This window comes from Tachysurus fulvidraco, chromosome 15 (assembly GCF_022655615.1).
Source record: "Tachysurus fulvidraco isolate hzauxx_2018 chromosome 15, HZAU_PFXX_2.0, whole genome shotgun sequence".
Classification (NCBI taxonomy): Eukaryota; Metazoa; Chordata; class Actinopteri; order Siluriformes; family Bagridae; genus Tachysurus; species Tachysurus fulvidraco.
Genome location: NC_062532.1, coordinates 21,748,202 through 21,776,040, shown reverse-complemented (window position 1 = coordinate 21,776,040; position 27,839 = coordinate 21,748,202). Strand labels below are relative to the sequence as shown.

General features: G+C 41.6%; 1 protein-coding gene across 13 annotated transcripts in view; it reads right to left on the bottom strand.

Annotated features, from left to right (window-relative positions):
• LOC113636525 (deleted in malignant brain tumors 1 protein-like) overlaps positions 1-27,839 on the bottom strand; it is a 70,686-nt gene that overhangs the window by 28,389 nt on the left and 14,458 nt on the right. For 7 of the 13 annotated variants that reach the window (XR_007137932.1, XM_047800955.1, XM_047800958.1 and 4 more), the window contains 4 exons: positions 16,073-16,381; positions 11,376-11,684; positions 9,773-10,081; positions 3,493-3,801 (listed from right to left, as the gene is read on the bottom strand). Coding sequence is in view for 12 of the 13 variants with exons in the window: in XM_047800955.1 (XP_047656911.1) it covers positions 3,493-3,801; positions 9,773-10,081; positions 11,376-11,684; positions 16,073-16,381 (1,236 nt within the window). In the remaining variant the exon portion in view is untranslated. The remainder of the gene's footprint in view (positions 1-3,492; positions 3,802-9,772; positions 10,082-11,375; positions 11,685-16,072; positions 16,382-27,839) is intronic. The other 6 variants (XM_047800950.1, XM_047800956.1, XM_047800954.1 and 3 more) reach the window with 5 other exon arrangements.

The following is a 27,839-nucleotide window of genomic DNA, read 5'->3' as shown; positions in this document are numbered from 1 at the left end:
TGTCATCTTTACCTGCTTAGCCAGCAGAGCAGTTCACCATGAAATGGCCAATTCCGTTGACACAGATGCTTGTATTAATACTCTGCGCCGATATATCAGTAGAAGAGGGCAGGTGGAACGTCTTCTATCAGATAATGGCACGAATTTCATAGGGGCTGAGAGAGAGCTCAGGGTGGCTCTTTCATCACTGAATCAAGTTAAGGTTCAAAGAGCTTTATGTCAGAAGAGCATTAAGTGGAGTTTCAATCCTCCAGCTGGATCCCATTATGGTGGAGTTTGGGAGCGAGTCATCCGGATGCTGAGAAAAATCCTCATTGCAGTTCTTCAATAGCAGAAACTTGATGACGATAGTTTACATACAATCTTGTGTGAAGCTGAAACCATCTTGAATTATCAACAAATCACCAAGTTGTCTAATGGTCCAATGGATCTTGAAGCTCTGACTCCCAATCATATCTTGTTGCTGAAAGTAAAACCTTCCTTATGTCCTGGATTATTCGATGTGCATGATTTGTACATAAAGAGAACGTGGAAACAGGTTCAATACATTTCAGACCTATTTTGGAAGAGATGGGTGAGAGAATACCTACTTTTGCTGCAGGAGAGGCAGAAATGGAACCAAACTAGGAATAACCTTAAACCTGGGGACATTGTGGTCATTATGGATCCAACGGCTCCTAGAGGCTCCTGGCCACTTGGAAGAGTTTTGGAAACATTCCCTGATAAGAAAGGGCTGGTGTGCTCTATGCGTTTACAAACTATGACCAGTGTTATTGACAGGCCAATAGCAAAGCTTTGTTTCTTGAATGCGTCTATGGGGTAAGAGATTGTTACAATCATTATACATGTTTATTGTTCTCTCAATTTCCAGATGATGATTGAGAACAATACATGACACTGTCAGGTCTCAGCTTTCCAAAGAAGGCAATACAATGTATTACCTCTGCAGGGTGCCCAAACTTTTGCAGACGCCATTTTTTGTTTTCTGTTATTTTGAATGTGTAAATGATGGAAATAAAATCTAACTTTTATATTTTATATATTTTATTTTATATCATAAGAATGTTTAATCTGTAATTTGATGCCCTTTGGAGATTTTTCCATCTTTTCTTGGCTTCTTTATGCACATTAATACAAAATTTTACCTGGAGTGCCCAAACTTTCGAGCCCCACTGTAGCTGCTTACAATCATAATGAATCTTATTACTGTATAGAATATTATAGCATTTGACCTCATATGAATCCATTTCTCTCATTTCTAATCCTTTATCAATAAAGATTTAAGGACTTTCACATAATGAATAATAAATATAATCTGCATTATATTTGTCAGGACTCAGCCCAGACTTTGGCCATGTGTTTTGTGTCTACGTCCTTTGTTCACATGTCTGCCCCGCCCTTGTCTATTCATCCCCGCCTCTGCACACCTGTCCCTCATGTGTCATGATTATTATTAGTATTTAGTTGAGCCATGTTGCCTTGTGCAGCGCGGAATCTATTTTTGTCTTTGTCTGGTTTTGTCTTTGTCCTGTTTTGTGTCTTTTTAGTTAATAAATCCCTGTTTTGTTAAGCTTCCTGCATTTGGGTCTGTTTTATCCCCGCGTTCATGACAGAAGATTCCGCTACTTTAGGACCCAGCAGGATAGCTGCAGCCTGGACCGGCATGGTGGTAGCATTTTTTTTTTCCCCTGGACTTTGCGGTTACATCAGTCCGCAATTTTCTGGTGAGGGACGCCGCTCCGCTTTCGGTTTCTCCACGGGGGGCGCTGCCTCACTTCCTGTTTGCGGGCTTTGTTTTTTTTTTCCGGTGTCTTACGACATCGCCCCGCACCTGTCCGGTGGGGGGCGTCGCTTCACTTCCGGTTTCCATGGAGGACGCTGCCCGACATCCCCCCACCTGCCTCACCACGTGCCTCGCTCTCCCCAGCTGCCTTGCCGCGTTCCTCGCTCCCCCCACCTGCCTCACCGCATTCCCCGCTCCCCCCACCTGCCTCGTGTTCATGACAATATTATTAAATGTAACTCAGTATTAACACCTTTTAAATTCAATTCATTACTATTTTAAGAACCCCACCACCTCGTCTCTGTTCATAGGTTAACAAATTTATTTCTATTGTCTACTATTGCCACTCCAAAGAGAGGAAGAGAAGAAAGAAAAGATATGTAAATATACACAGCCTGACCTCACAGACTGAGTTAATATACGAAATGACAAAAGGGTTTTATTGATAAATTATTTTTGTTTGTAGCAGTTAGCTTGAGATATAAAAAGAAATAACATTAGAAACAAACTAATATGTTCAATCTAATAAATAATTAATTTAAATATCCTAACAAAATTAAATACACAGCCCCAGTCGAACAATCATATATGTGTTATGTATCTACAGTAAAAAAAAAAAATGTAATGTGGTTTTTTCATGCAAGTTTTACACATTTTTCCAGAAAATGGCTGCATTCAAGGAAAAATATTTAAGCCTGATAAGTGCGGGACCCAAAAGACGTAAAAAAAAACTGCTGTTTAAATTGACTCAATGAAAAATTATTTTGTAAAAAGATGTACATGCACAGTGAGACATGTCTTACTATTCACTTCACATATCAATGGTTTTAATATTTTGGCTGATTGGTGTACAAAATCTCAGAAACCCAGAGCACTGTTGAACTTCCACAATAATTGATATAATTCCAATTAATATTCTATACTGTAACAGATTCATAGTGTGACGGTAGTGTCACACACCACACACACCTGAAAGTCAACGCAGAGAGGCGTCTCCGGAGTATTAGCCACTTCCGGACTATAGCTCCCAAAACACCACACCAGGACTAATTACACCGCCAGCTGTCACCAATTGTCTCACACTATAAGAGACGAACTTACACTTGACCTCATTGCAAATTCTCGACTTGTTCCTACAGTCATTCTGAGCGTTTCCGTGTTTCTGATTCTCTGATTCCATTTCTGTATATTGAACTGTCTGATTGTTTGCTGCCTGTCCCGACCTTCTGCCTGTTTACTGTTGCCTTTTCTGTCTGCCCTCTGACTTCCGTGTTTGCTGGCTCCGACCCTGACTATTTGATTTTGTGTGTTCATTCATTAAAAAAAGGCTGCAAATGGATCCTCAGTCTTACGACGCCTCATTACACATAGTAATGTCTTTGTACTAATGCTGTAATTTCTATATCATCTCATCTCTTATGTAAATAACAGGACTCAAGTTGAAAAGTTGTTCCACATAATTAAATGTTACTCTAAATAAATAAACTGTATGATGTATCTTCTGTTAAATAATCAAAGAAAAATAATTGTCAAATTGTTATTGTATAAATCACTTAAATAATCCTATAACAGCATTCACCCCTAGCGGATGACAAACAATAAAATTAAAAAAAAATATTTTAGCTCTCCAGTCTGAATGGTAAAATGACAGTACATACAATATAAACATAATAACACTGACGACAAAGTCATAATATAAAACTAATTACCTGAGCAAGTAACACCAGCATCTTCATTATGGTTACAGTTGTTTATTCCAAATCCGCTGTGAGTGCACTGTGTGATGGTGTTTTCATTTCCAGAACACTGAACATTATTCAGCCATATTTCACCACTTCCCTGACCAAAGTGTGCAACGTGATGAGCAGTGACAGCTTTACCACATCCAAGCTGTCTACACACCACCTCTGCATCATTCAGACCCCAGCCGTCATCACACACTGTTCCCCACTGGTCATTATACAGGATCTCCACTCTACCAGAGCAGAAGTTGTTGCCACCAGGGAGTCGTATTCCATCTAAAACAAATATCACAAAGCACGTTCATGTTAATTAATCATCATGAATCTTATTACTGTATAGAATATATAGCATTTAGCCTCATATGAATCCATTTCTCTCATTTCTAATCCTTTATTAATAAAGATTTCATGACTTTCACTTAATGAATAATAAATATAATCTGCATTATATTATTAAATGTAACTCAGTATTAACCCCTTTCAATTTCAGTTCATTACTATTTTAAGAACCCACCACCTCGTCTGTCATGGTCGGTGCACCTGCCCCGCCTCCCAGCTGGCAACACAGAGAAGTGTCTCAGAAATATTAGAGGCTTCCGGACTGCAGATCCCACAATCCACGCTCCAGGGCTAATTACACCAGCAGCTGTTTCCTATTTCCCATGCTATATAAACTGAACTCAAACTTTACCCCAGTGCGAAGTCTCGATTTGCGTTGCAATCATTTTAAGCATTTCCTAGTTTGTCTTAGTTCCGGTTTTTATCTTGTTTCCTTATTCTGGTTTCTGATTATTTTCTGCCTGCCCTGACCTGTTTGCCTGTCTTGTCGTGTCTGATTTTTGTCTGCCCTACGACATTGTGTTTACCGTTGCTGACCCTGCCTGCCTGTTACGAGTTTCCAATAAATACGCTGCAAATGGATCACCAGCCTTATGACTCCTCATTACAGGAGACTTCCCCACCGAGCGATCCAGCAGCTGTCTTCCAGCTCGTTATGCAGCTCTCCATCCAAGCCCAGCAGCTCGCTGGGCACCACCAGCAGCTAACGCGACTTACCTCGCTCACTGGAGAACTCACCGCTGTGCAGCAGAACCTATCGCGCCACCGGGCCTCGCACTGCCGGTGACGCCTCCCCAAGCTGCCCCGTATGCTGCTCCCACTTTCGCCAGCCCACGACTCGCGTTCCCGGAGATATTCAGCTGAGATGCCGGGAAGTGCCAGGGATTTCTAATGCAGTGCTCGCTCTTTGTGGAGCAGCAACCGGCGCTGTACCCAACTGAAGCACTGGAATGGGCCACCATGGTGTGGGGAGTGGACGGCTCGGCATTCCCCACATTTGAGCACTTCCTCACACAGTTCCACACCGTCTTCAACCACTCCATGACAGGGGAGAGCACGGAGGAGCGTCTGCTGGCCATCTCCCAGGGGGGATCGCATGGCCGCGGAATTCGCGCTAGCTTTCCATACTCTCGCCGCGGAGGCAGGCTGGGAAGAGAGGCCCCTGAAGCTGCTGTACCGCAAGGCCTTGAACCCAGAGCTACAAGCCGAGCTCACCTGTCGGGATGAGGGGAGGAACCTGTCGGAGTTCATGGATCTCTCCATACAAATAGATAATCTGATGAGAACACGTCAGACATTCGCACGCGCCTCCCAACCTGAGACCACACGCGCGTTCCACCCTGAGAATCCTGAACCCATGCAGCTCAATTTTACCCACCTCATGCCCGAGGAGCGAGCACCACGCTTCCGCCACCAACTCTACCTGTACTACGGCGAATCCGGACTCCAGCTGTCTACCTGCGCCACCAGGACGCCTAGCAGGTGAAACACTCTGTTGAGTTTAAACCTCCTCCTTCCTCACACGCTAAGCTGTGCGCAGATTCAAGTGCAAGTCGAGATACGGGGGTAGAAAATTAACCTGGCCGCTTTCATCGATTCAGTGCAGCCAGGAACTTTATGTCAGGGGAATTTGCCCAGGTCTATAACATACCGGTAACCCCATGTGTCTTTCCCCTGGCAGTGGAGGCAAAAGACGGCCGGCCTCTTGGAGAAGGATGCATCACACTCATCACCGAGGACCTCTGAGTTCACATGGGTCCTCATCATCACAAACTCATCCAGTTCCACATTATCCACTCTCCATGACATGCACTCATTCTGGGACTACCATGGATCCAGCTCCATAACCCTGTCATCTCCTGGTCCGATCTGCACATCTCGAGCTGGGACAAGGCATGCACTCAACACCTGTGGCCAGCAGAGAAACCATTCCAACTCAACACCACGGCCAGGGCCTCTTCTGCCCCCGGCACCTCCAAACTCCCGTCAGAATACCAAGACCTCGCGGAGGCCTTCAGCAAAGCCAGAGCCAACGAACTGCCACCGCACCGATCCTACGATTGCGCCATCAAACTCCTGCCCGGTGCAACAACACCCAGAGGAAGAATCTTCCCTCTATCCCAACCAGAAGCAGCGGACATGAACGAGTACATCAAAGAGGGGCTACAAAAGGGGATCATTTGGCCCTCCATTTCCCGGCTTCCACGGGCTTCATCTTTGTCAAGAAAAAGGATGGGGGGTCTCCGGCTGTGCATTGATTACTGTGCGCTGAATGACATCACGGTGAAGTTTCGGTATCCCCCCCCCCCCCCCCGTGCCATTGGCCCTGGAACAGCTCCGCCGGGCCCGATTCTTCACCAAGCTGCACCTGCTCAGTGCCTATAACCTCATCTGAATCAGAGAGGGTGACGAGTGGAAGACCACCTTTTCGACCCAGTCCGGACACTACAAATACTTAGTCATGCCGTTCGGCCTTTCGAACAGTCCAGCAGTGTTTCAGTCGTTTATCAACGATGTATTCCGTGACATGGCTGATCGTCTACATCGACGACATCCTAATATACTCTGCGACCATGGAAGATAACGTCCAACACGTACGAGCAGTGTTAAAGTGCCTGATCCAGCACCGGCTCTACACCAAGGCGGAGAAATGTGAATTCCACAAGACCTCGACAGCCTTCCTTTGCTACATCATCTCTGCCGAGGGAGTGACTATGTGCGGGCAGTACTGCAATTGCCATGGCCACAAAACATCAAGGAGCTGCAGCGCTTTCTGGGGTTCTCCAATTTCTACTGCCGCTTCATCCGCGGATTCAGCACGAGTGCAGCACCCCTAATGTCCATGACGAAAAAGACACCCGCTCACCTCACCTAGTCACCAGAAGCAATCGCAGCGTTCCAACGCCTGAAAGAAAGTTTCACGTCAGCTCCCATCCTCCACCACAGTGATCCGGACCAGTCGTTCATAGTCGAGGTAGACGCCTCTAGCACTGGCATTGGAGCCGTTCTGTCTCAACGCCAGGGCCCAGCAAAAAAGATGTTCCTGTGCGCATACTTCTCCCGGAAGCTATCGCCAGCGGAGCGCAACTACAACATGGGGGACCGGGGCTACTAGCCATGAAGGCGGCGTTCGAAAATCGGGACACTAGCTGGATCGCGGACAGTACCCATTTACAGTCCTGACCAACCATAGGAATCTTGAATATCTCCACGCCGCCAGAAGCATGAATCCACGGTGGGCTATGTTCTTCACCCTTTTCCAGTTCACCGTTACCTACAGACCAGGAACCAAGAATGCCAAGGCCGATGCTCTGTCTCGTATGTTCCGTGAGGTCGGTCCGGATGCACCCGCCGAGCCCATCCTCCCTGAAACCCGCGTCCTCGTGCCGATTCAGTGGGATATAATGACGGAGATCTCCGAAGACAACGCGCGGACACCGCCCCCCACTGACTGCCCTCGTCAAAAACCTATGTGCCCCAGAACCTGCGCGCTGCCCTCTTGGAGCTTCTGCATGCCAATTTTAGCTCTGGCCACCCCAGCATCACGGGAACGATCCATTTAGCCCAAAACAAGTTCTGGTGGCCGTCCCTGGCCACGGACGCGCGAGAGTTCGTCCAAAGCCTTTCATCAGCTCCGGCCCTGGTTGCACATAGCCCTCGACTTTATTACCGATCTCCCCCTGTCGAACGGCTGCATGGTCATACTCACCATCATTGACCGATTCTCAAAAGCTTGCCGTCTGGTGCCCCATCAAAACTCCCCATGGCGTTCGAGACAGCTGAAGCCCTGTGTAATCACGTGTTTCATTTCTATGGCCTGCCCAAAAATATCGGATCGGGCACCCCAATTCACGTCGCGAGTCTGGTCGGCCTTCTTCAAAAGGCTGAACATCAATGTCAGCCTCACCAGTATCACCCTCAGGCCAATGGGCAGACGGAGAGATTAAACCAGGAACTCATCCGCTTCCTCCGCTCGTACTATCAGAGCAACAAAGCTGAATGGAGCACATACTTAATGTGGGCAGAATACGCACAAAACTTCATCAAGCCCGCCACCGGCCTAACTCCGTTCCAGTGCATCCTGGGCTTCCAACCTCCCATGTTCCCATGGGCCGGCGCTCCCTCCAGCCGTAGACGAGTGGTTTCGCTGAAGCGAAGAAACGTGGAGCACAGCACATCGGCACTTACAGAGGGCCATCCGGAGGCAGAAAGCGCAAGCTGACAAACGTCACAGGGCACATACTGACTATCAACCCGGTCAATGGGTTTGGCTTTCCACCCGTGGCATCCGTCTCTGCCTACCCAGCCGAAAGCTTAGCCCCAGGTATGTGGGTCCATTCCGTATTGTCAAACAGATGCATCTCGCCACCTTCCACGCCTCACTACTAAAACCCGCTAATAGGCCGGCAAGGGACCCCAGAGGCACCACCGACCCACCAGAGCCACCACTGTTCCTGATCGACGGCGAAGAGGCATACCAGGTCCGCGAGCTACTGGACTCTAGATGCCGAGAGGGCCACCTGGAGTACCTGGGAGGGGTACGGTTCAGAAGACTGCTTGTGGGTGAAGGCAGGGATGTCCTGGACCCCTCGCTCACCGAAGGCATCCTGACAAACCAGCTCTCCGGTCTTGTGGTCGTCCCCAACGTCGCACGCACCCTCGCGTCGGGAGCCGCTCACGCAGGGTCTTCTGTCACGGTCGGCGCACCTGTCACCCAGCCAGCAACACAGAGAAGCGTCTCCCGAAATATTAGAGGCTTACAGACTGCAATTCCCACGCTCCAGGACTAATTATTTGCTGCCTGCCCTGATCTGTTTGCCTGTCTTTTCGTGTCTCATTTTGCCTGCCCTACGACATTGTGTTCACAGTTGTCGACCCCCCCTATCTGTTACGAGTTTCCAATAAATACACAGCAAATAGATCACCAACCCTATGACTCATCATTACATTGTCTCACAGTCCCAGTCGAACAATCAAATATGTGTTGGGTATCCACAGTAAAAAAAAAAAAATTATGTGGCTTTTTCATGCAAGTTTTACACATTTTTCCAGAAAATGACTGCATTCAAGGAAAAATATTTAAGCCTGATAAGTGCAGGACACAAAAGATGTAATAAGAAACTGCTGTTTAAACTGACTCAATTACAAGTTATTTTATAAAAAGTTGTAGATGCACAGTGAGACATGTCTAGACTAGACTAGCTTTCACTCCCCATGAATATCACTAAACACTGCATACATTGAAAACCCCATAAGACCTGCTGTACTGGAGATGCGCTGATCCAGTTGTCTAGCCATCACAATTGGCCACCAATATTAAAGTAACTCAGACCCTTATGCTTGACTATTTTTCTGGTTCCAACATCACCATGGAGAGCTGACTGTTCTAATATATCTCACCACTTGACTGGTGTCAATTTAACAAGATAATAAATGTTATTCACAAATATGGTTTTAATGTTTTGGCTGAACGATGTACAACAGCTCAGAAACCCACAGCACTGTTGAACTTCCACAAATAGTAATTAATATTCTATAGCAGTTTTATAATAATGTCTTTGTACTTATGCTGTAATTTCTATATCATCTCATCTGTAATGTAATTAACAGGACTCAAATTGAAAAGATGTTCCACATCATTAAATATTACTCTAAATAAATAATCTGTATGATGTGTCTTCTGTTACCTTATAAAAGAAAAAATAATTGTTGTCAGATTGTTATTGTATAAATCACTTAAATAATCCTATAACAGCATTCACCCCTAGCTTTAGTGGATGGCAAACAATAAAACAGGTGTATTTTTCTGTATAATATTTTAGCTCTCCAATCTGAATGGCAAAATGACAGTACATACAATATAAACATAATAACACTCATGACAAAGTTATAATATAAAACTAATTACCTGAGCAAGTAACACCAGCATCTTCACTATGGCTACAGTTGTTTACTCCAAATCCTCTGTGAGAGCACTGTGTGATTGTGCTTTCATTTCCAGAACACAGAACATCATTCAGCCATATTTCACCACTTCCCTGTCCAAAGTGGGCACTTTGATGAGCAGTGACAGCTTTACCACATCCAATCTGTCTACACACCACCTCTGCAGCATTCAGGTCCCAGTCGTCATCACACACTGTTCCCCACTGACCATTATGCAGGATCTCCACTCTACCAGAGCAGAAGTTGCTGCCACCAGTGAGTCGTATGTTATCTAAAACAAACATCAGAAAGCAGGTTCATGTTAATTAATCATAATGAATCTTATTACTGTATAGAATATTATAGCATTTGACCTCATATGAATAAATTTCTCTCATTTCTAATTCTTTATTAATAAAGATTTCAGGACTTTCACATAATGAATAATAAATATAATCTGCATTATATTATTAAATGTAACTCAGTATTAACACCTTTCACATTCAGTTCATTACTATTTTAAGAAACCCACCACCTCGTCTCTGTTCATAGGTTAACAAATTTATTTCTGTGCTATTATTGCCGCTCCAAAGAGAGGAAGAGAAGAAAGAAAAGCTATGTAAATATACACAGCCTTACCTCTCAGACTGAGTTAATATATGAAATGACAGAAGGGTTTTATTGATAAATTATTTTTTTTTGTAGCAGTTAGCTTGAGATATAAAAAGAAATAAAACTAGAAACAAACTAAGATGTAAAAAAAAAGATGTAATAAGAAATGGCTGTTTAAATTGACTCAATGAAATATTATTTTTTTAAAAGATGTAGATGCACAGTGAGACATGTCTAGACTAGACTAGCCTTCACTCCCCATGAATATCACTAAACACTGCATTCAGTGAAAACCCCACAAAACCTGCTGTACTGGAGATGCTCTGATCCAGTTGTCTAGCCATCACAATTATCCACAAACATTAAAGTAACTTATTAAAGTAACTCAGGCCCTTATTCTCATCTTTTTTTCCTATTTCAAACATCACCATGGAGAGCTGACTGTTCTAAAATATCTCACCACTTGACTAGTGCCAATTTAACAAAATAATAAATTTTATTCACTTCACATATCAGTCGTTTTAATGTTTTGGCTGATCGGTGTACAACAGCTCAGAAACCCACAGCACTGTTGAACTTCCACAAATAGTAATTAATATTCTAGAAAAGCTTTATAGTGATGACTTTGTACTAATGCTGTAATGTCTATATCATCATATCTCTAATGTAAATAATGGGACCCAAGTTGAAAAGATGTTTCACATAATTAAATGTTACTCTCAATAAATAAACTGTATGATGTGTCTTCTGTTAAATAATCAAAGAAAAATAATTGTTGTCAGATTGTTATTGTATAAATCACTTAAATAATCCTATAACAGCATTCACCCTTAGCTTTAGTGGATGGCAAACAATAAAACCGGTGCATTTTTCTGTATAATATTGTAGCTCTCCTACCTGAATGGCAAAATGACAGTAAATATAATATAAACATAATAACACTGATGACAAAGTCATAATATAAAACTAATTACCTGCGCAAGTAACACCAGCATCTTCATTATGGTTACAGTTGTTTACTCCAAATCTGCTGTGAGTGCACTGTGTGATGGTGCTTTCATTTCTAGAACACTGAACCTTATTCAGCCATATTTTGCCACTTCCCTGACCAAAGTAAGCAATTCTATGGGCTTTGACAGCTTTACTACATCCAATCTGTCTACACACCACCTCTGCATCTTCCAGGTCCCAGTTGTCATCACACACTGTTCCCCACTGACCATTATGCAGGATCTCCACTCTACCAGAGCAGAAGTTGCTGCCACCAATGAGTCGTATTCCATCTAAAATAAACATCAGAAAGCATGTTCATGTTAATTAATCATAATGAATCTTATTACTGTATAAAATATTATAGCATTTGCCCTCATATGAATCCATTTCTCTCATTTCTAATCCTTTATCGATAAAGATTTCAGGACTATCACATAATGAATAATAAATATAATATGCATTATATTATTAAATGTAACTCAGTATTAACACCTTTCAAATTCAGTTCATTACTATTTTAAGAAACCCACCACCTCGTCTCTGTTCATTGGTTAACAAATTTATTTCTATGGGCTATTATTGCTGCTCCAAAGAGAGGAAGAGAAGAAAGAAAAGCTATGTAAATATACACAGCCTTACCTCTCAGACTGAGTTAATATATGAAATGACAGAGGGGTTTTATTGATAAATTACTTTTTGTTTTTAGCAGTTAGCTTGAGATATAAAAAGAAATAACATTAGAAACAAACTAAGATGTTCGGTCTAATAAATAATTAATTTAAATATTCTAACAAAATTCAATACACAGTGCCAGTCGAACAATTATATATGTGTTAGGTATCTACAGTAAAAAAAAAAATGTAATGTGGCTTTTTCATGCAAGTCTTACACATTTTTCCAGAAATTGACTGCATTCAAGGAAAAATATTTAAGTCTGATAAGTGCATGAAACAAAAGATGTAAAAAGAAATGGCTGTTTAAATTGACTCAATGAAAAATTATTTTGTAAAAACATTTACATGCACAGTGAGACATGTCTAGACTAGACTAGACTTCACTCCCCATGAATATCACTAAACACTGCATACAGTGAAAACTACACCAGGTTACGTATGTAACCCGGTTCCCTGAGAGGGGAACGAGACGCTGCGTCAGTGCTGACGCTATGGGAATGCACTGACGCAGCGTCGAGTTCCCTCGAAAGGGAACTACACCAGGTTACGTATGTAACCCGGTTCCCTGAGAGGGGAACGAGACGCTGCGTCAGTGCATTCCCATAGCGTCAGCACTGACGCAGCGTCGAGTTCCCTCGAAAGGGAACCCCACAAGACCTGCTGTACTGGAGATGCTCTGATCCAGTTGTCTAGCCATCACAATTGGCCACAAATATTAAAGTAACTTATTAACTCAGTAACTAAGTAACTCAGTAACTAAGTAACTCAGACCATCAACAATCAACCAATAACCTTCCGATCAGTACTCGAACGCCTTACCCACTGTTATTCACTTCACATATTGATTATGTTGGCTTTGTAGAAGCCAACATTCTGATTTCCGTTATAAGCTTATTATTATTATTATTATTATTATTATTATTATTATTATTATTATTTTATTATCATTATTATTATTATTATTATTATTATTATTATTATTAGACAAAAATTTATTTAAAAAAATGCGTCCTAGGGCTTTCGAGCCACATGCACCAAATTCGGATATGTCGTAGACCCTGGTCTGAAATTTGTTGCCCGGTACGGAAGCTCAAAGTGGCCTTTTTTCCCATAGACTTCCATTTTAAAATTTTGAGGTTCATAACGCGGCAAGTTTTCGAGCGATTTACACCGAACTCGGACAGGTTCTTTAGGACCTTACTCCGGACCAAGTTTTTATTCCGGAGTCCCAACGGAACTTTCGGTTTTCCCGTAGTCGACAATCGAACATCCCATAGACTTGAATAGGGAATTCCGAAAAGTCCTCTAAGCTCTCACACACACAATACATCCAACATTAAGAATTGCATGTACTGTTCTATGCAGTATAATAAGTAGAATCCCATAATGACCGCAGTATTGACATGAAATGTCCAAACCCTCAGTAGCCACTTTTTGCCAAAAGTATTGGCTCCCCACCGGGTATTTTGGTGACGTCACTCGACACCAAGTGACGTCACGTGTAGCCCCGCCCCCAAAACTAAAATTTGCACAACATGGACATGTGACATATCAAAACACTCAGCACAATGAGGGGAACTGCCCCACAGGTATTCTGGACACGTCACGTGACGTCACGTGTAGCCCCGCCGCCAAAACAAGCGAAATCAAAAATTTGCACAACATGGACATGTGACATATCAAAACACTCAGCACATTGAGGGGAACTGCCCCACGGGTATTCTGGTCACATCACGTGACGTCACATGAGGTCATGTGAAAATTAAAAATTGCTACAGGGACATGTGACATATCAACACACTCAGCACAATGAGGTGAACTGCCTCACGGGTATTCTGGTCATGTCACGTGATGTCACGTGTTGCCCCGCCCCCAAAACAATTGAATTAAAAAATTTGCACAATATGGACATGTGACATATCAAAACACTCAGCACATTGAGGGGAACTGCCCCACGGGTATTCTGTTCATGTCACGTGAGGTCACATGAGGTCACGTGAAAATTAAAAATTTGCACAACATGGACATGTGACATATCAAAACACTCAGCACAATGAGGGGAACTGCCCTACGGGTATTGTGGCCACGTCACGTGATGTCATGTGAGGGCACGTGACGTCATGTGAAAATTAAAAATCTGCACAACATGGACATGTGACATATCAAAACACTCAGCACAATGAGGGGAACTGCCCCACGGGTTTTATGGTCACGTCACATGAAAATTAAACATTTGCACAACATGGACATGTGACATATCAAAACACTCAGCACAATGAGGGGAACTGCCCTATGGGTATTCTGGTCACGTCATGTGGGGCAGTTCATGTGGGGTCACGTCAGCTGAGGCAGTCACGTGACGTCACATGAAAATTTAAAATTTGCACAACATGGCCATGTGACATATCAAAACACAGCACAATGAGGGGAACTGCCTCATGGGTATTTGGATCAAGTCACGTGCTCATGTCCACTCACTTCCAAAAGAATTGGCACCCTAGCGGTCCAGTAGCTTTCACAATCTTTCTGTCCACTTGCCTCCAAAAGTAACACTTACCCTTATGTCCACTCGCCTCCAAAATGCACCGTCCTTTGCGAATACTTGCACTGTCAAAGCCAACATCAAAGTTTGTCAGGACAAACTTTACAAAGCTAGTTATTATTATTCTTCTTAGCCAAAAATCGACATAAAATAAAATGGGGCCTAGGGCTTTCGAGCTACATGCACCAAATTCAGATATGTCGTAGACCCTCGTCTGTAGTTGGTTGCTTGTACTTTTCTAAGTGATCAGAATTCCGGCATTCCCGGTACAGAAGCTCAAGTTGGCCTTTTTTCCCCATAGACTTCCATTATAAACTTTGGAGGTTTATAACTCGGACAGGTTCTTTAGGACCTTACTCCGGACAAAATTTTAGCCCCACCCCCAAAATAAGCAAAATCAAAAATTAGCACAACATCGACATGTCATATATCAAAACACTCAGCCCTAAGAGGGAAAATGAGTCACGTGTATTCTGGTCACATCACGTGACATCACGCGATGTCACGCGAAACTTAAAATTTTTGCACATGGACATGTGACATATAAAAACACTCAACACAATGAGGGGAACTACCTCACAGGTATTCGGATCACGTCACATGCTCATGTCCGCTCACCTCCAAAAGTATTGGCACCCTAGCGGTCCAGTAGCTTTCACAATCTTTCTGTCCACTTGCCTCCAAAAGTAACACTGACCCTTATGTCCACTCGCCTCCAAAAAGCACGGGCCTTTGAGAAAACTTGTACCGTCAAAGCCAACATCAAAGTTTGTCATGACAAACTTTACAAATCTAGTTTACATTTACATTTACAGCATTCAGCAGACACTCTTATCCAGAGTGACTTAAATTTTTATTTCGGTTTATACTCCTGAACAATTGAGAATCAAGGGCCGTGCTCAGGGGCCTTGCAGTGGCAAATTGGTGGACCTGGCAATCGAACCAATGAACTTCCGATCAGTACTCGAACGCCTTAACCACTGAGCTACCACATCCCCTAACACATATTAGTGGTTTTAATGTTTTGGCTGATTGGTGAATAACAGCTCAGAAACCCCCAGCACTGATGAACTTCCACAAATAGTAATTAACATTCTATAACAGCTTTATAATAATGTCTTTGTACTAATGCTGTAATTTCTATATCATCTCATCTCTAATGTAAATAACAAGACTCAAATTGAAAAGATGTTCCACATCATTAAATATTACTCTAAATAAACAAACTGTATGATGTGTCTTCTGTTAAATAATCAAATAAAATTGTTTTCAAATTGTTATTGTATAAATCACTTAAATAATCCTATAACATTCACCCCTAGCTTTAGTGGATGGCAAACAATAAAACAGGTGTATTTTTCTTTATAATATTTTAGCTCTCCAATCTGAATGGCAAAATGACAGTAAATACAATATAAACATAATAACACTGATGACAAAGTCATAATATGAAACTAATTACCTGAGCAAGTAACACCAGCATCTTTACTATGGCTACAGTTGTTTACTCCAAATTTGCTGTGAGTGCACTGTGTGATGGTGTTTACATTTCCAGAACACTGAACATCATCCAGCCATATTTCACCACTTCCCTGACCAAAGTGGGCACTGGGATGAGCAGTGACAGCTTTACCACATCCAATCTGTCTACACACCACCTCTGCATCATTCAGGTCCCAGTCGTCATCACACACTGTTCCCCACTGACCATTATGCAGGATCTCCACTCTACCAGAGCAGAAGCTGTAGCCACCAGTGAGTCGTACGTTATCTAAAACAAACATCAGAATGTATGTTCATGTTAAATAATCATAATGAATCTTATAACTGTATAGAATATTATAGCATTTGACCTCATATGAATCCATTTCTCTCATTTCGAATCCTTTATCAATAAAGATTTCAGGACTTTCACATAATGAATAATAAATACAATCTGCATTATATTATTAAATTTAACTCAGTATTAACACCTTTCAAATTCAGTTCATTACTATTTTAAGAAACCCACCACCTCCCCAGATAGCAATTACATTTGGGCCACATGTGGGTATTATCTGGCACATATGGCCTAGATGTGGCTTGGCTATACAGATATGGGCCAAATTGTGGCCATATTTGTTTTGCCATAACTTTAAAATCGGCGGGAAATGCTCTCTTGGTTCACAATTCATTTTGAAGTATATGGCCCAGATAACAATGAACACATGAGAACCATATGTGGTTGAGCTATGGCACACGGTGAGAAACACGGACTTGTGGTAAACCTTTGGCTTATACGTGGAAAAACCCAGGAATCCTGAAATCAAGTGCGGCAGACATCCTCCGTACCACACCTCAGGTTGCTATACATCTTCCCTCCTATTGGTGGAGTGAGACTACGGCAGGAATGTGACTGAGACTCGGGCAGTGGGCGGCATTTCTGCTTTCCTCACGACTGTGTAAGCTACGTTCAGGTAAGTCATTAGCACTTTACAGTCATATAATTGAAATATGCAGCATTATGTGTCAATATTGCATGTTATTAAGCTTTTAGTTATTAGTTTAATTGAGGAAGGAGTCAAATTAGCTAATATTTTCCTCAGTTTAACAATACAGTTTAATGTACGCTAGGGCTCAGCTGGTTTGGTGTTTTAAATTCCGATGTTTTTGGCTATAAATCAACAGTACTTAAGTAAAGTTGGCCGCATATTCACAGATTGGAGTTTCCCAAGTCAATAACTCCTGAGCTAAATGCTGGTACTACACAAATAATACCTCTTTTCTATCGTAGTAATGTAGAGAGGCAGCTACAACACAATTCTCCTCAAAATCAGCTTTCCTCCGCGGTGGACAAAATACATGTCTCTATGTGCGAACCAAGGGACCATCTGCAAAGTGCAAAACCCAAAAAGCGAATACTAAAAACAGTCAACTTGGGAGGAATGTCTCTTTGTACATTTTTTATGTTTTTTTTTTATATGAAAATATTTCCACCAAGTAAGTGTTGTAGTATAACTATCAGGACATCAGTGATGTGTGTGCTGAATTTGGTGACAGTACAGTATTCGCTTTTCGGGATTTGCACTTTGCTGACGGTCCCTTGGAATCTCTCCTATGCATTGAAAGTCATGCATGTCTTTTTTAAAGCAGAATACATCCAGTGTAAATTTTAACCAGTTGGTGAAAAAGTATTCTAAAAATATATTCTAAAAACAAAATCTAAATAATTTGTCATAAGAAATTATGGTATTATTATGGCCAACATATTGAAAAATACAATTTGCAATTCCTTTTGAAAATATACTGGAAAAATCTTTTTTTGGTCAATCAGAGGTAGTTAATTATTGCAATTAAAATATTAAAGGAGGAAACTTATATTAAATTATTTTTCCCCCCATTATCCTCCAGCTCTAACTTCCATATTGTATTGCTGCTAACATTATTTAAATTCATCTTTATTGCAGAGACCGAGGGGGGGTAGGAGGGAGCGAATGAAGAAACACGAGGCCCAACAAAACACTGCCGACCCTCATTAGGAACATCAAAATTCAATTTCTCAATTTAAGTTCTCTGTACAAGTTAATCTGATTTTTTTGTATTTTTTTCTGTGATTTTTATTACTCTGAGTTGAATACAGTCTTAAATGTATTCTTATGTTTACTCTTGAAGCTGTAATTATTTAAACGCTTGTTTTGAAGTAAATTGTTTTGAGTACATTTGTTGTTGAGTGTTTCATTTACCTTTAAGTTAATAAGAGTTTTATACATACTGTCAGCTGCATATGTGGCACATATGGGCCAATAGATTTTAACAGAACTCAACCATACTAAAATTGCATATAAGGCTCATATTTGGGCCACATTAAATTGTATTATATGTCTCATGTTTGGTGGAGTTATGGCACTCCTTTGGTTCAGTTCTTTCAAAGAAGAGGTGTGCCATATTTGGGCCACATAAAAGTACATTTGGGTCATGTTTGGTGGACTTGTGGCACTGCTTTGGTTCAGTTTTGGCAAAGATGTGTGCCATATTTGGGCCACATAAATTACATTTGGCTCATGCTTGGTAAACTTATGGCTCTGTTTTGGTTCAGTTTTGGCAAAGGAGATGTGGGCCATATCTGGGCCGACAAACACAAACTAATCTGGGCCACAGCTCAGCTGTTAATCTGGCCCAAATCTGGGCCAAAGGAAATTTGCTGACTGGGTCGTCTCTGTTCATAGGTTAACAAATTTATTTCTATCGGCTTAAATAATCCTATAACAGCATTCACCCCTAGCTTTAGTGGATGACAAACAATAAAACAGGTGTATTTTTCTGTATAATATTTTAGCTCTCCAATCTGAATGGCAACATGACAGTATATATAAGTTAAACATAATAACATGGTAAATGCAAACATGGTATTTAATTAAAAATATTAATTTGACCTTAATCAGTTTGTATCAACCTGCTATTAACACTCGCTTTCAGTAAGTTACTTGTACTTTGAGGTTGAAAAATCTTACCAGCTCAGTCTATTTGAGTTGGATTAATTTAGAAAAAGTAAGTTTATGACCTGTGGGCATGCGCAGATCAGTCCTCCCTACGCTAGACGGCATATTCTCCACTATGGCCCCGCCCTTCAATAGCTACTGTTGGCCAGGCGTCCATGCTTACACAAGTCAACGTAACCTGATTTGTACAAGTCATATCCCCTGACCAACCTTAACCACTCGAGGTGAAATGCTTAACCCCAACCAATCAAGCTGCTTCGTAGGGTGGGTCGGCGGGATTAGTAATTTTGCAGACATGTCACATCATGCCCGCAACTGACCAGGTGGAGCTGGACCTAAATATCTCTTCAACGGCACTTGTGTTTATCTTCATCATAAGAGCGATTCTTGTGCTTGGCACACTCATTTGGTGAGTAAATATTTTACCCTTGTGCAGACCGTTTTGTTTCTGTATGTTAAGTCATCACCAGTGTTTTGTGCTTGCTAGTAATGATGTGTATATTTTGATGAAACTTGGTCAATACTTTATTATATTTTCAATCCATAACTTCCTCGGTGTTGAAAATAGGTAACCTTAAAGACTTGTCACGTTAAAATTGAGGAAAAACTTTAGTGTAACGTGCCCACGCCCACCTGCCATGCCAGTAACTTTTGTCGAGTACTGACTAGCATGATGACAGACTGATCCCGGTGGTTTGTGAGTTTCCTGAGCTTTATAACTGTTGTTTATAAACTCAGGCAGAACATCAGTACAAGTCTGGATGTAACATTTTATTTTAAGCTATTCTGAAAAGTTAGGATTATGCTAAATTAGCTAACTTTAGCTACCAACAATAACAGTCTGTGTTTATCAAAGGCAGGAATACCACCAACATATGATTGGTGATATCACCACAGTCAACTAACTTAATGTTATTTAATTTAACACTCCGCACTTAACAGTAGTCGATATTCGTAGCTGTGTGTAGTACCCAGATCAGACTCAGTACAGAAGAGTGTCTCCCTGTCTGAAAAGATCTTTACACTCATTTTATCATAGCCTGTTATGATAGGGAATGTATTTGCTGGCATACTCTGTGGCTTACATTATGCTTTAAGGTCATCTTGTACATATGTACATTTTAATACTGGGAACTGTCTTTGTGGGTTTTAGTCCTATGTTACAGTTTTCACATGTACTTGTCTGTGAGTTGTGGTGAGCTATGGTTGTGTTAAATTGTTGTATTTTTTTAACTGTCCCCTTCCAAGCTCAGGCAGATGGTGATTAATCCACACATTCCATAGTTCCAGCAATAAATATTTTCAAATAACAACTGTATTATTATTGCATGCTAAAGTAAAAGTTATGCTTACATCAGAGCAATTGGATTACAACAAAAGAAAATCAATTTAAGAAAATCAAATTAAATCTTTCTTGTGTGTTAAAATTAATTCAGCATTATAGTATATTTCATCATACAGAATATTTTGTGCATATTTTGAATTCAAATATTTGATGTAATTAGTATTTCTGGACTGTCTCTATAGATACTGTGGGTTCGACTTATAGTCCATCATACCCAGGACTACAGTTCCCTTGATGTCTAACCACATAAGTGAGTCATTTACCATTCATCATTTACCATTTACCTTTTGTACTGCTGTGTTCACTTGTCTTAAAGAAGTTCAGTTATTAAAAGCTTGATAATTAGATTTTTGCACGCATTTTTTTTTTCCTATAGCTCTGGTATTTCAAGTCTGATACTGCATGTTAATGTTTTTGTCTTTTTATGTTGCTACTGTAGGCTTGATGCTAAAATGATCTTTTCTTTCTTTTCAGATTTTTCAAAGAGACAAACCGTTTCATATGCAGTGGACGTGTAAGTACTGCACATTTTGTGCTGAAAAGAGGGGCTACTTACTTAAGCATTACTGCTTAAAACTTGGGTGCCACACTCGAATATCACCACTACCATGTTTTCATAAGGAATGCCTGTGCACATTAAAATCTTTCAATGCACTCAAAGTCCATTTATCAACATGGCACACTCAAAAGGACCTAGGGAACGTGGGTGAAACTGCTTTCCTTTGTCAGCTGTGTGACTTTGTGGAGCCTTGCACTGAAGCTGACTTTTCTACCCATTTACGAAGACATTTGAAGCTGAAGCAAAAGGTTTCTTGTCCATATCAAGGCTGTAACTTTCAGAGCAATGTTTATTCAACTTTTAATGCACATAAAAGCAAAGAACATCAAGACCACAATAAGATGGCATTCAAACCTGAAATTGTGTCACATAATGAACTTGAGGAACCTTCACCTCATATAAATATTCAACCTGAGGATAGTGCCCCTGAAACTGATGAGGTTGAGTTTGACGTTACTGTGAAGATCAGTGAAGATGTGGAGAACTTGAAGAGTCAGATGGAACATAATGTAGCTGCTCTTTTTCTGAAAATGTCATCAATTCTTAACATCTCTGAAAATGCCCTGCAAGAAGTTATATAGCAGATCAACCAAATGTATGTGCTTTCACAGCCATTGTTACATACATTTGTTGGAAAAATACTAAATCAACATTGTGGAGATGTTGAGGACTCTTTAGTGAGTGAGATAGCTAAAGTATTTACTGAGAATAATTTATTCCTGAAATTCACTTCTACTGGGGGGTCATTGTCAACCACTAGCAAGCGGACATCATACATTTCAAAAGAATTCTCAGTGGTAACGCCTCTTGGGTTTGTCCTAAAAAATGACAGGCAGACAATTGTGTATATCCCTATACTAAAAATGCTGCAGACATTACTAAACAATGGAGGCCATGTCACCTGAGACAAATTTGTCACAAGGATACAGATCTCACAGAAACAGATACAGAAACACAAGCTATGTGCCATTTACTGGGTACTTGGAAATCTACAGCCTAAATATCGCTCCTCTCTTCATACCATCCAGCTTGCTGTACTTTTCAAAGTCAGCAGTCTCAAAGACCATGGTTATGGTGAAAGTCTCTGCCCACTCATTCAGGACCTTGTTTTTCTTGAGCAACAATGTGTATATGTTGAACAGTTAGGAGCCAGCATAAAAGGCACAGTATTATTTGTTGCAGCAGATAATTTAGCTGCAAATTCTTTGGGAGGGTTCTTTGAAAGCTTCACAGTAAGTCAGATGTACCGATTCTGTATGGCCACATGGGAGGACAGGCTCATTTCAACCAAGAACAAAAGAAAATCATAAGAGACAGGTGCAAGATGTATTGCAGTATCCTACCATGGCTCAACAATATGGCGTGAAGAGAAGCTGCCCACTTAGTGAAAGCTTGGAACATTTTCATGTTGTCAATGGTTATCCTCCAGATCTTGATCTTCTGGAGGGTGTTGTACCAGCTGAACTGGCCTTGTGCTTGAAGGCACTAATATCAAAGGGATACTTCTCACTTGAAATCCTGCATGTGGCTATTAAAAAGTTTAAATATACATTTACAGACAGAACAAACCAAACCCAGCTCATCGCAAAGAACTTTGCTTCCAAAGCAACAATTGGAGGAAATGGTCATGAAAATTGGACACTAGTTTGCCTTCTGCCACTACTGATAGGTCATCACATTCCTGATGGGGATGAAACTTGGAAGGTTTTAATGAACTTAAAAGATGTAGTGGAATTGTCGGTGTCTGTAAGCTTCTCAGAGGAGTCAGTGTGCTTTCTTGACTGCAAGATTGCTGAACATAGAGATATATTTCAGGTTTTCCCGAACGAGAAGCTACGACCGAAGCACCACTACATTGAGCACTACCCTCAACTAATTCAAACTTTTGGTCCATTGTGTGATGTGTGGACAATGCGATTTGAAGGCAAACACAAGCTCTTCAAGAAAATTGTGCATCACATTCACAACTTCAAGAACATACCCCTTACTTTAGCTGTCAGACACCAGCATATGATAGCCTTCCATTTAGCTGCTACCTCCTTTTTCAAGCCATCTGTTGAAATTAACAAAGTGAAGTCTGTAATTGTTGCTTCATTTCCTGAAAATGTGAAGAACTGTCTCTATCTCATGAATAACTACCAGAACACAGTCCTTGTAGCAGCTTCTGTTGCATAGATGGGATTAAGTACAGTGCTAATATGGATATTTCCGTTGGATTGTGCTAAGGGCTCCCAGATTTCAGACAAATAGCAAAGATTGTGGTGATCAATACAGACATAATATTGATCATCAGACTCATAACATCATGGTACAATGAGCATCTTAGAGCATACGAGCTCTGTAGTAAACATTTGTCCATGTTCTCTGTCACTCGGTTGTCTGAACTAAATGATGTTTTCCCAATTTCACTTTACAGAGTTGGAGACAAGTAGCTTGTCACATTTAAAAGGCACATATTATGCTGAGTGAGTCAACAGTTATAAAAATGGACCAGAGGTTGTTGCTGAGAGTCATTATCACTGAAGATGATATAAGGAAGTTGACTTTAAATAAGAGACCACAGTCCATTGAAGAATTCAACGTGCAACTGGTGGATAAACTGTCACTGCAGTATGACTTTAAACTGCAGTATGAAGAGCAAGACTTCAATAATGCCCTCTGCAATTTGACTGAAATAACTGATTTACCTGAAAGAGCTACAGTCAAAATCATCCCTTTTGTGAGTCTCCATTTAACAGCATTGTCATCACCCACCGCAACATCATACACTGAGTGCAGCACAGCAGACACTGAGATCCTGTCGACTGTAGGAGCATCACCATCGCTAAGACAACAGTGGCCAGACTTATTTGACATACCCAATTTCTCAGTAGATGTTGAGTATAGGCTCAGACAGGCAGATCTTGCCTTTATGAAAGATGAAACACGTATGACTCTACCACGAGATATGAAGCAGGACATACTAGAAAAGCTTGCTGAGACGATGTACCATTTCAAGGCTTACCCTGAAGATGATGACTTCAGCAGTGTTGCAAAAGCACTGATTAGCAAATACCCCTGCCTCACTGAGCCTGGACCACACAGATGGAATGGCTGGAAAAACAGCCATAAATTGAAGATGGCCAATTTTCGCACAAAGCTTCGAAATGCTGGATGTGAGGATGTAGCAATCAATGGAGGCAATAGACGTAAAGGCAACCCAGAGGGAGAATCCTCAAGCAAGAATCTCAAACGGCCAAAAAGAGGTGAAGCAACCTACCTGGCTAATTTACCTGAAGGACATGATGAAACAAGCCTTGAAAATGACAGAATGGTTCTAGTGGAAGAAATGAAGAAAAAACAACCAAATGGCACGCATTTCACAAATGATGGACCAATCATTCCCACTATGCAGACAAGAACTTGTAAAAAAGGAGCCTGCTGTACAGACCATGGTTGAATGATGGCCAGCACTCTTTACAGAGAGACAGGTAAGTTATTTTGATTCTCAACCAATAAAATAATGCAAATCAAACATAAATTCAAGGTGTGTGGCTAGAAATCCAAACAGTTGGAATGTTAATACCTCTGCCCCCTCTTCATTCCTACCCATCTCTCTCTCTACTTTTCCAGGTGTTTGCTGAGTTTAATAGAATCGCCAGTAAGAATCTTGAAGGAGACTTCTTTGAGGCTCTGGACCAGTATGCCCCACGTTTCATTGAACTTTTCAAAACAAAAAAGGGAACTGTTGGCCAGAAACACAGGGTGCTGATGCAGCACATGAGCTGGATGGTAAGTAGGTTCATTTTGCTTTTGATCTGTATGATAGTTCATCAATCAAGTTTTAAATGAGCCGATCCAGACCAACCTATTTTATTTCCTGTCTGCTTGTGCCTTGCAAATTACTCTGTTAACTGGTCTTTCTCTCTCTGTGTATCATTAGACATCAGACGTGACAGTACTTCGCTCTGTTGTCCTCAAAGGCATTCCCATTTTATTCAGTGATTACTCCAGTGAATTCTACAAGACCTGCTCTCTAAGTACTTGCACATACATGTAAGAAAAAGTTTGGTCTGCATGAATATAAAACTATACCTGTGTTGACATAGATGTAATTCTACCTGCTCGATATACAATATACATTTTGTACAGTGACTGATGTATTTTGTATAGCAATACCTCCTCAACTAATCTGAGAGATATGTAAACAGCCAGTAAATAAAAATAAAATTTTCCACATAAACATTATTGTCAGGACTCAACCCGGACTTTTGGCCACGTGTCTTTTTGTTTATCTTTCTCATCACGTGTCTGCCCCGCCTTCGTCTGCCCCTCCCTGTCTTCACACCTGATCCTTATTGTGTCATCGTGTCTTTTTATATTTAAGTGGGCCGCGTTGCCGAGTGCAGCGCGGAATCAGTAGTTACGTTTACCCCTCGTCATGTCTAGTCTTTGTTAAGTGTCTTCATTTGTATTGCTTTTGTTATCGTCTTTATGTCGTTGTCTTTATCATTTATTAAACCCCTTTCATTTGAAGCTATCCTGCAAACGGGTCTGTCTCCTTCCTCTTCCGGTTGTGACAGAATGATTCCGCCTACGAACTGAGACCCAGCAGGATCGCTCCGCACTTTTTCCGGTGAGGGACGCCGCTACACTTTCGGTTCCGTCCGAAGCGGTCGTCGCCTCACTTCCTTCGCGGAGGATGTCACCATACCGTTTTTGCCCCTTTTTTATTTTTTGGTGCCCTGCAGCATCGCCCCGCATTTTTTTCGGTGAAGGACGTCGCTCCACTTTCGGTTGCGTTCCGAGGAGGGCGTTGCTTCACTTCTTCCGCGGGGGGTGCTGCAAGCCCAGGGCGAAGGACTTTTCCCACCCTCCCACCCTTCATATTCTGGTCATCGGGACGTGGATCTGGCAGCGGTGCGTCGGGGGTTATGTGCGGCCCTCCAGCTCGGCTGTGGATGTCGCTCGGCCCTTCAGCTCGGCTGTAGACGTCCCTCGGCCCTCCAGCTCGGCTGTGGATGTCGCTCGGCCCTTCAGCTCGGCTATGGAAGTCGCGTGTCCCTTCTGCTCGGCTGTGGACGTCGCTCGGCCCTTCTGCTCGGCTGTGGATGTCGTTCGGCCCCTCTGCACGGCTGTGGACGTCGCTCAGCCCTCGCTGGCTGTGCCTTGCTCCCCCCACCTACCTCGCCGTGTGCCTTGCTCCCCCACCGGCCTCGCCGTGTGCCTTGCTCCCCCCACCGGCCTCGCCGTGGACCTTGCTCCCCCCATCTGCCTTCGCCGTGTTCCTCGCTTCCCCCATCTGCCTTCGCCGTATTCCTCGCTCCCCCATCTGCCTTCGCCGTGTTCCTTGCTCCCCCATCTGCCTTCGCCGTGTGCCTCACCCCTCACTAAGTGTCTTCATTTGTATTGCTTTTGTTATCATCTTTATGTCATTGTCTTTATCATTTATTAAACCCCTTTCATTTGAAGCTATCCTGCAAACGGGTCTGTCTCCTTCCTCTTCCGGTTGTGACAATTATACACATTCATTAATTTCAAATCTAAGGAGTAGGAGTCTAGGTTGAAAAGTGTGTCACTGTTCAAGAATGTATAGACCTTGTTGTATCTCCGTAGCTTTAGTTTAACCATACCAAATATATTTTGTTTGCTTTGTGGTAACAATCCATTGTGAAAACATTTTTAAAGCCATATTCTCTGATAACATTACAACACTAAAAATGTTTTAGAATAGCATAAATTGCAATGCTGAAGAATGTGTGTCTTTGTAGGATACAGCGAGAGATGAGGCCCTAGAATGCATCACTGTTGGTGTGCTGACAGTTGTCAGTGAAGATAGTCCTCATAAGGGTCAAAGCTCAGTGGACCTACATTCTATAACCACTGCTATCATTCTGGAGGGAGGTATTGTCATGGATCATATTAAAAACTTGCCTCAGGCAGTTTGTTTGGGCTTACATATGCATTGCATTTGGGCTTACATATGCATTGCATTTGGGCTTACATATGCATTGCATTTGGATTACCCAAAACTTCATTCAGATTGTGATGCTTGGACTGGGAAAGAAAAAACTCCCACCAAATCTGTTAACTCTGAAGAACAGTCTCCTTGGTTAGAACAGTAAAGGGCTGTCAGATAGCACTTTGTAAGCTTTGCAGCCATCAATGTTCTCCTGTTATCAGAGAAAGTTTGATGGTTTCATGCAACTGTTCTCACTTATTTACGATCTAAATTAAAAAAAAAGAAAAATTCCATTGGAGTCTGTACCATGTTATGCAGGTATGCTAATGGTGGAAATAGAGTTGTTTGCAAAGAGTTGTTAGTTGTTATTAGATGATAATGTCAGAAAAGAACCTAGGAAGGTTGTGTTTTGGGAAAAAATTTTAATAGTAACACCAAGAAGTGATATTTTTATTTGTTTTGGTTTAATCTTTGGACTGTTCAATTTCGGAAACAAAAGCAATTGTTGTACTTTCAGTTTTGATCAGAAATGCACTGATGTTGCATGCATTGAAGTCCTGTAGTTATCAGGTGTTTACCTGTTTAAAATTGGGAGACTGTTTTTAGCTCACAGAAATGTGGTTTTATTTTTTTATATTTTTCCATGTCATTTTCTACAGTTAAATCAAACAACAACATTGTTGTTTAGCTGCTGTTTTGTACTTGAATGTGCATTGAATAAATGTTGTTATTAATATGTTTATTAGATAGTAACAGCAAAAATAGATAAGAAATGGGGGAGAGAAAAGGCCACAGGTTGGACCCAAACCTGGGCAGCTGCAATAAGGACAAATTCAAGGAAATTGTTTTCTTTTATTTAAGTGAACTTGAAAAATGAGTGAGCAGAACTAAAAGTGTTAAGTTGTA